At 33.7% G+C, this 10383-nt stretch overlaps 1 protein-coding gene across 1 annotated transcript; it reads right to left on the bottom strand.

Annotated features, from left to right (window-relative positions):
• Positions 1-2878: 2878 nt before the first annotated feature.
• Positions 2879-3886, bottom strand: LOC112421952 (probable disease resistance protein At5g66900). Its single transcript, XM_024784177.2, has 2 exons — positions 3250-3886; positions 2879-3117 (listed from the first exon to the last, which is right to left on the bottom strand). Exons 1-2 carry the CDS (start codon positions 3884-3886, stop codon positions 2879-2881), a joined length of 876 nt encoding a protein of 291 aa, XP_024639945.1.
• Positions 3887-10383: the final 6497 nt, after the last annotated feature.

Here is a 10383-nt window from a genome sequence, read left to right on the forward strand (position 1 = left end):
TTATGTCATTCTAAAATGTGTAAAATTTCCATCGTAAGGGGGGAATATTGTGATAAACGTAATGTGTTTCATATCATATATTTTATTAATGAGGATATCATATAATAACAAATTAAATATCAATAGTTATAAAATATTCGAGTGTTTAACTCTATCAGACCTGCGCGAGAGTCTAATTGAGATAATGAAAAAGTAAGTAAGTATATATATATGTTATGTGAGAATGATAAGAATAATTGTCGGCCCTTAGATTAGTTTGGATGGTGGAGATTAAAATCTTTAATTTAAAGAGCACGTGTGCATCACCTTATTGTATTATTCATCCACTACCGATTCATCTTCATCGTTATCGCTGATCTGATTTGATTTTGTTTTTTTTAAAGGTTGTTATCTACAATTTTCATCAAGCTCTATTGACTGGTTTTGTTTTTTGAAGGTCATTTTTATAATTCAGAAACAAATCAAAGCTCTGTAACAAAGTAGAATAAAATCAAACGAAAAAAACCCAAAGAGGAACGTGAAAACATGATCTACGCCTCGCCGCCTCACCTATCCTATTTCGTCGTCGTTGTTCTTGATGCCATCTCCAGATCTCGACTCAAGGTGGAAAGAGAGACAACGGTCATGAAGAGAAACGGCGAGGTGCAAGTTTCACAGAGATGGCGACGTGGGTGTGAACGGTGGCGATGGTGAGGCAACAAGACAACATTCTTTTGCAGATGAGGGACAGTGATGAAGATGAATGGGTAATGGAAAAAGAATACTATGAGAGGATACACAAGTGTTCCTTAAATTAAAGTTTTTAATCTCCACCATCCAAACTAATCTAAAGACTGATAATTATTCCTATCATTCTCACTTGATATGCCCCCATATATATATTCATATAGTTTGATACACTTTTTAAATGATAAACAAAAATATATTCGACATATATATACTCATATATATATTCATCTAATGTATATATATTCATCTAACTTCATCACTTAAACTAAAATGGGCCTGGCATTTGATTAGTCCAACGTAGCAAATCAAGTTATTATCCAACAAATCACTCCATGCATCTCTTGATCTTGTCCTCGTTTTTCATAGAAGTTATAGGAAGTGTCATACTAGCCAATATACCTAAACCAAAAAAACAAAATTAAATTAAAATTTAATACAGTCAATTCAAGAGGTGGAAAAATAGATGATTAAAAGAAATTAAGAAATTTAATCGTGAGTTTATTTACCTATAAAAATAAATGTTAGGAAGTCCATGCAGGATCCTACATATGAGATTACGAACAACGTAGCCATAACTCCCACAAACACAGGCCAGTCTTCCTTTATGCTTACCACGAACAACCACCTTATTGATTTCTCAGTCCATGCTCGAACTGTCTTTGCCATTCTCACAGTTGTTTCTTTTTTCAATTCAAGCCTCAACAAGTTTGGTGGTTCCCTAAATTTCACACAATCAATAAATGGAACTTAACTACCTATTTAGCACATAGCACCAACACTTTAGAATGAATAAGTGTTTGATGTTACATCAAAACTACCGTGTGTCTAATGGGCAATACTCATATACGAGATATTGATACCTATAGTTACATTTAATCACTTAAATTTTCTCAAATTATTATTAGTGCATACGTATCCGTGTCAGTCAATATTACATATATCTTTTTTTTTTTTTTGGACAAAACATATATCTAGTTTCTAGCTACTACATAATAGAAAAATAGAGAAATATGCATTAGAAGAAGTAGAGGAAGGAGAAGGTGCTCACTTGCCGAAAAGTGTAAGCATATTGGAATAGAGGAATATTGAAGTAACAACAAATATAGCGAGCCATGAGATGAGAGTGAGGAAGTTAAATTGACAAACTTCCAACAACATCCATGATGATGTTGCCACAATTAGAACAATAGTACTAAGTTTCTTCCTCCTCCATAGTATACTACGCGTCCTTCAACATGCCATTGCCACCATCTTGCGCCACAAAATTATTACATGAAGAATGAGAGGGAGTTGAGAAAGGTTTTGTTTCTGTAGACATTGGAAATAATATTGTGATTAATTAAGTAAAGATGATATTGTTCAATTTAAAGGAAGGAGTAGAAAATTACTCTCTCCGGTCCTAAATATAAGAGAAGAATATTTTTTTAGGTTCATTGAATAATTAATATATTTGGACTACAATGTAAACTAAATACATTATTTATTCAATGAACTTAAAAAAAAAATCTTATCTTGTATTAAAGATCAGAGGGAGTATATTATATGGGAGTAGGAGCTTGGTTTAGTTTTTGCTTTAAAATGTGTTGTAGCAAAATACGGTTCTTATGGTACACGTAATTCAAAACAGGGTAATACTCGGTGTTTGACTTAAAATAATAAGCACTAAAGCAAGACCATCCACAATGATTACATCCATTTTTTGTATTTAAATAGGTTACACATCACTTATTTATAATTTTTTAATAATAGTATTTAATAACCTAGATCTAACACAAATTTTTTCAATAAAATTCACTAATCAACTGTCAACAACTTTATATCATTACATTTTAATTTTTTAATATTAAAAAAATGCATGTTCACTTAAGATTGGGGTCTTGTAAGATCCCAACAATTTTTCTCTCCATAAAGGTACCTAATAGGTATAAATCGTAAATGTTTAAGACTCTCCAATTATAGATGCTCTAATGAAATTATATGAGATAGTATTTAAACTTTATTTTAAGGAAAATGTCATTATATATGTATCTCTGGCCTTAAATTTTGAGTGAAAATAATTCCCTTATATGGTTCATGAATGTCTAATTATGATTAAAATAAAAAACAAGGTGGTAGGGGTAGGGATAGGTTCTGCCTGAATTACAATGCTTTAAGTCTCACCTGTATATAAGATCTTATAATCTGGCAATTGGAATTTGAACTTCTCATCCAAGAGTAATAATATTGGAAATCCAATTTCCCTAAATAGAAGTCCCAATATGTCAATTGCATCTTCGTTTTGAAACTCCGGCACCCAAAATCCACATGAGTCAATTATTGTCTGTACAATGTTCTTCAAGTTGGGAGTTCTTGAGAGGCGGACATAGAAGATGTTTCTACCAAACTTGCCTAGTCAAAACAAAATAGCTTTCTAAATCAAGGAGAAAGGATTTTATTGAAATGAATCAAAATGGTATACAATGAAATGAATTAAAAATTGTCTGGATACAATGAAGCAAAATGGAATACAGTAGTAACTACCTCTGATTTGTGGATCCCGACAGAGCATGTTATCAAGAGTGGTTAGCTCAAATTCACTAACAGTAAGCACAGAAACACCATCTTTCATCAATTTAACCTTCAAATTATTCAAAGGCGCCGGCTCATCCATTCCAATAAATCCAGGCTCTTCAGGAGCACCACACAAACCCCTTATCTGTTTCCCATCAAACTGACCCAAACTCACCATTCTATTCACAATCTTCAAAATCTTGTACATTTCATCCACCTTAACCCTCAGCTCCATCAAATCATTTTTATTCTCGACTTGCACATTAACATTCAAGTGTCTCTCAAGCTTCGCGTCTTGCTTCTTAAGCTTTCCTTGGTAACCTGGAAAAAAATAAAAGTTCTTCCAAGTAAGCTTCTTGCTTTTTCCAACAAGCTCTTCACCTTCTCTTACGAGAGCCTCTAATCTTCCTATCTCTTCTTTTGGTCGATCCAACAAATCGTTGTAGCCTTTCATTTTTTCAACATAAAGAGCCAAAACATTCAAGGTTTCATTGCTCGTTTTGAGAGTGGAACCAAACTGTAGACCACTATTGATTGTTTGAATAGCGTATTTCACCAGTTCTCCCATTCCAGCTCCAACGGCACCTCCACTCAATAGATCAGTCATAACTATGCAACTCTTGTGTGTGTGTGTGTGTTCTTTGGGAGGATAAATAGAAGCAAATCTTGTGTTGTGTCCGTAACAAAGAAAGTAATAATGTGGAATCAAATGTTTTCTACGAGCATCGGATGAGAAAAAAAACTAATGAACTCAAGTTATTTATAGAAGCAGTCTGACTCAGTTTTGACAAAAAAAGAAAAGCACGACTTTCATTTTTTAAGGAGGAAATGCTACGGCGTCCTTGTTAAGTATATTTCATTAATAGAAGTTAGTGTGTATTTGTACCAAAAAAAAAAAAAGAAGTTAGTGTGTATTAAAAATTTTGTTAATTTATTGTTCAGTATTAAAAATTTTCAATAAATTTTTACCATTAGTGCATATTGTTGTTTATTCACGAATAACATAATTTATTTTTGGTCTTTTGTGTTATAAATATAGTAACTTTGTATTATTTTTTTTAGGAATAGTAACTTTTTGGTCTTCAAAAGTTAAAAAAATGTTATTTTTAATTCAAATTTTCATTTTTTAGATCACCCGTGTTAAGCGGCACCGGTTAACAAGACCATTTAATTTCGCTATCCTTTCTTTTTTTTATTTTTTATTTTTTTTTGGCCGCACAACAAAATATCTTCCATTCAAAATTCGGAACAAGAAGAGTCTTCATTTTTGCATGTGCAGATTGTCGTTTATTCAAGTGGAATCAAACAAATGTTTTCTAGCATTGGATGAGAAGAAAACACATGAACTCAAGTTATTTATAGAGATAGGCTTGTGTTCTGTGTTACTATTTTGTGTTTTATTGACTTTTTTGTACAAGAAATTTCTGCTGCGTTATTATAAAAGAGGTCGATGCATTAATTAAAAAAAGGTGAGGGAGTTATCTGTATATGTGTACACCCTCCGGTCATTAATATAAGCAAAAATTTATTTCCTATGTTCATTTAATAAATAATATATGTAACCTATAATTAAGACTGAATACATCATTAATTGAATGAATCTAGAAAATGGATTTTTGCTTATATTAGTGACCGGAGGGTGTATAATATAGATAGAATTGGTAATAATTGTCCTTTTTTTATATTTATCATAGATTTTTTTTACGAACCAAGAGCAAAATGACATAAAAAAGAATAGTGTCCAACTAAGTTGGAACACTACTCTAATATTGTCAGTTGCTCATATATATTATTAAAAAAAGGAAAAATTACATAAAACTGGGGGACATAAAATCTGACCCAGTCAACAACCCTAACGGGCAAAAATAAAATAAAATACGATAAAATAAAATAAAAATCCACAAAGTGGATCCAACCCTAAACAAATCTAACAATTAAGCGCAGAAGCGCGGGTCTAAAGTTTGGCGAATGAATCGATTGTCAACACGAAATTGGATCACGTGTCATCAACTCCCTGCAACGGCAACAAGCATTGACGACTCTTTCGAGTCCATACAGTCCATGTCAATCAACAGGATGACTAGGATAGAGAATCAAAGTGTGAGGTGGAACCGACCGCCAACACGGTAACTAACGAATCCACAATCACCAACTATTTACTGCGAAGAATGATAACAAATTAACAACAATTTTTGGCCCTCATACTGGTATCGAAGTGGAAGTCTGAGACAAATTGAACTCATATCTTTTTCTTTTCCTTTTTCACCAGTTTCCGACCCAACAAAGATAGGCGACTAATCCGGCTCGTGCGTAGAGGCATGCGCACTAGCCAAACATTGTTTGTAACACCCCGTTTTCCCAACATAAAAATTTCATTTAATTAATCAGAGTAATTTACATAAACGGAATGTCACACTTCTTTTCTTAAAATCATAAACGGAATAATTAACTAATTATCCTTGAAAATTCAATAACATAATATTTAATACTTCGCAGCAGAATTTATTCAAACATCTAAAATAGTCTTGGCACGAAGGCCTCATCGAAACATCTCATAAAAATCAAACTTAATCATGTAAATTCATAAGCTATACGTAAGGAATAGAAAAACATGCAACAAAGTTCCCATCCCGTTACGTATCAGAGCACCTAAAGACACACGTGAGAGATAATCCACTCACGACAGCAATCTAACAGCAACTTAAACTCGATCACCTGCAAGTTACTCATACGAAGAGCAACATTTCCAAGCAGAAGGGGTGAGATTTCACAAACAATAATATTAAGCATATAATTCATTGAATGCATTTAACAACTTAAACTTCACTATTAGTAATAATAATTCTTCATGTAATACTTCTTTAATAACTCAACCAACTTCTAATCATCGTTAACTTCATATTCATCACATTATAAACATCATCATATAGCACATAATAACCAAATCATAACCAACATATATCATCACATCATAAATATCATCTTTTAACACACAACATAATCATCATCTCACAATAACATAAACGACACAATATAATCATCATCTCATATTAACTTAAACAACACAACATAATCATCACTTAATAACAATAATCATATACAACACAACATAATCATCATCTCATAATAACATAAACAACAACATTTTCATCATCTTATAATAATATAAACAACAACATAATCATTAACATTCCATGGTTTGTCATCAACAACAACTTCAACGATTCGACGACGACAACGTCAACTTGTCAATACAACTACGTGAGATTACACCACCTCTTATGAAACAACGACATCAGAGTACATCACCTCTTATAAAACAACGACGTAAGAGTACACCACCTCTTATAGAAACAACGTAAGAGTACACCACCTCTTATAAAACAACAACGTAAGAGACAACAACGTAAGAGTACACCACCTCTTATAAAAGAACAACGTAAGAGTACACCACCTCTCACAAAACACCTGAACATAAACAGTCACCAATACTTTGGAAACACTTTGGAAAGACAACTTACAACTTTACAACTTAGACCAACACATGCATCTTGATCAATATGCAACAGCAACAGAAACAGTACAAGCAATTCACAACATAACAATATTAATGAAAAGTATCAACAACTTAAACATCATACATTTTCCACATAAGGCATATAAACATTTCACACAACCAACAACAGCAACATAGGCGGCACTTAAACATCTCAAGATATAACAACATCAAATAATAATCAACATCAACTTAAGCATCTTATATAATTCACATAATGCATATACAAATATAATACATTACTATCAACATTAAATCATATATAACAGCTTCACAGATCAACAGCAATATTATATTCCACCTCCATTCCTACCCCAAGGATCAACTCATAACATAGGTTAAATACTCTTAAACACCTTAATTGAACTCATAGTACTTCTATTTTTGAGGTTTGGAATTATCCCATAAGTTTTGGATTAACTTAGAAACGGTTATGCTGAATTTTCATAAAATTTTACCAAGACTTCCTTGGAGTATTTTCATCATATCTCAAAAACCAAATATCATTTTTAAGTCAAACAAAAGTCATTGGAAAGCTAACAAAATTATCTACAACTTTCATGTTTACACCAAAGGCCAATTCAAAACAGAAACGTGTGTAAAAGACGCAAGAACACGAAACAGGGAAGTCTGCCACTGAACATTTCCCCAGGCGAACTAATGGCGAGCTCAAGGCGAGTGGCTACTATGATGTTTCGCCAGGCGAACTACTGGCGAGGAAATGGCGAAAAGCTACTGGAATGATCCGCCAGGCAAAATATCTCTCCGCCATGGCGAATCACGACAGACCAGACTATGTGAATTCTGCAGTTGTTCACCAAAAGTCTCAATTTTCCCCAATTCAATCCCCAAAACTGATTGCAGCATTGCTATATGATTATACCTATGATCTGTACGCAATCTCTCATCATTGTCATGGTTTCTACACTTTCAATTCAACAATCTATAATCAAAACCTAAACCCAAAATACCAATTTAACGAAAACCCTCATGTTAAATCAAAATAAGAAGTTATATAATCTATAATCATTGAGAGTTAGTCTCACCCTTACCTTAAGAAAATCGATCAACAACTCTCTCTTGGTTCTTCTCTCCTCTTGTTCTCCCTTTTCTCCAAAACTGGTTGTACGTGAAAATAATTCTAAACCTAGTTTCTCCTATTTATCACTTCCCATCTATTTTATCTTATTTCCTTTAATTCCACAAAACTCTCTAAATTCACAAAACAGCCCCTATCTCAATATTTATTCTATTTTCAAATCTTATTCTATTAAATACTAAAATAAGCCACTTAATAAATCACATAATCATATAAATATATTCTAAACCTATTAAAACAATCAAATAAATCAAATAATTCAAAGAGGGCGTTACATTGTTCCCCTATGAATCGAACCCGGTATTCCCCGGGTACGTCCTTGGAAGGAGCTCCTTGCCACTGGAGCCCAAGCAACTTGGTTAATTGAACTCATATCTTTGTCTTAGAGGAACGACAACCGAAACTGACCGCCAACACGGTGACAATTTTCCGAACCCACAACTGCGAAGCAAACCAGAAAATGGCCATTTCTAGCCAAATAAATATGTTACGAAACATAGCCAGCAAAAACACACTAAGGAGTCATCGCTGGAGATGTGAACAGCGGAGAACATCACAGCAACCACCACAACAACAACATATTTTGGAACCACCACAACAGCCACGCTCGCCGGAAAGAACCGCAACAACATACGAACGACCTCTGTTGTGTTTAAAGGGACCCAAAAAAAGACACGGTCGAACATAAAAAAAGAAGGTGGTGAAGATGGAGAGTAGTACGACGGTGTCATCAAAACAAATCGCCGACAAAACCAACGATTTTCCAACACCAACAACCCAGCAACAACCACCCGAAACAGAAGCGGTGCTAGTTGAATCCGAAACTAACGGTGCATACCGCCGTGAGATCGGACAAGGGAGGTGTGGAGGGCCAACAACGCTCATCGCGCCACCGTTGCAAGACGCTACATCTTGGAGGAAGAAGGGTTTGGATAAAGAGGGTTAGGTGGCGGGAGGTCAAGGAGGAGAGGTTGTTTGTTGGTGTTGTACGACGGGATTAACAGGTGAAGGTGATGTGGTGGGCGGCAGACTTAGATTAGGTTAGAGAAATCAGTTGTATATTTATCATAGGGAAAATTCTATGGTGAAGTTCCTCAATTGACTTTTTCGGTGAAGTTACTCTACATCCAATAATAATGCGCCACATGTCATGTGTGCTAATTGTGGAATGGTATGTACCGTGTACCTGCTCAATATGTTCCACCGTAAACTAGCTTTTTTGAACCATCAGATTAAACACCTCACTAGTGCTATTGTGGTGCATTATTGTCAACACAAAGTAGTTGGTTTCTGTTATAATGTCTATGGTGCATTCAACGCAATCAACTCAATGATCACTGGATGCATCGGCAATGAAAGAAATCATCCCATCAGAACAAACTAACACAACAACAAGTGTATTTACTTGTCGTCGAGAGCAATGAGAAGGAAAATAGTATCCCTTTTTTTTTTTTTAGGTTTCTAACATATTTATAAGAGAGTGGTAATTGCACTCTCTCTCTTAGCATTTACACAAAGGTCATGTAATTTATTCCATTCGGTGAAAGTTCTCTATTCTTGGTCCGTGATTTTTGTTTCTCATTATTATTTGAGGGGTTTACGCATAGATATTGTGCGTTCAATTTCTCTTTTCCCGTCTCTTATTTTAATTTTGGATATATTTTGTTACTTTGAAACTCAACAAATTAGGTTTTAACTGCGTTATAATAAATCCGTCCCTTTTCAATTTGCTTTGATGGCAAACACTAATTTTTTTATCAAAATCTTTGTATTATACTACTATTTTTCCTTGTGTTACTACTAATCACTTTGAATATTTGTTTTTGTTTTACCATAAATATTTTATTAAATTTTTTTTTTATATATTGTCACAAGACACGTTTGAAATTAAGAATTTAGCAATACCACTTTGTAGATAAGGATCTACAACACAATCAATACCACTTTTTATACATCTTTTGATGATGTTTCCTCTCAGCAACCAAAATTTGTCTTTTTATGTTGCAAGACTAAAAAGTCGACACACCAATCTTCGATTTTGATATGCAAATTTTGCCTTAAGTTTTGTCTTTGCACTATTATCCTGCCAATCATATTAATTTTTTTCATATATATTTACTATAAGTTTTTTTTTTTTTTTTTTATATTCCTCACCCCTTATTATGTGACTTTGAACTTGCTTTGACATTCATCTCACTCATCTTCTTTTACTGGGCAATTTACATTCTACTACTACAATTTAATGGCAAGGCCGTTCCTAGAGTTTTACAGGCCTTAAGCATAATATGAGAAAAGGTCCCCTTAGATAATACATCATAATTTTTTTTAGCTCATTGTTGTGATTTTATCAGGTCTTCTTTTCTTTTTTCCCCCGCTTTTTACTACCAAAAAAGAACAAAAAAACAAAAAAAGATGAGTAGACCACATAATCCTAAATTCGTCTCACATG

This window comes from Medicago truncatula, chromosome 5 (assembly GCF_003473485.1).
Source record: "Medicago truncatula cultivar Jemalong A17 chromosome 5, MtrunA17r5.0-ANR, whole genome shotgun sequence".
NCBI lineage: Eukaryota > Viridiplantae > Streptophyta > Magnoliopsida > Fabales > Fabaceae > Medicago > Medicago truncatula.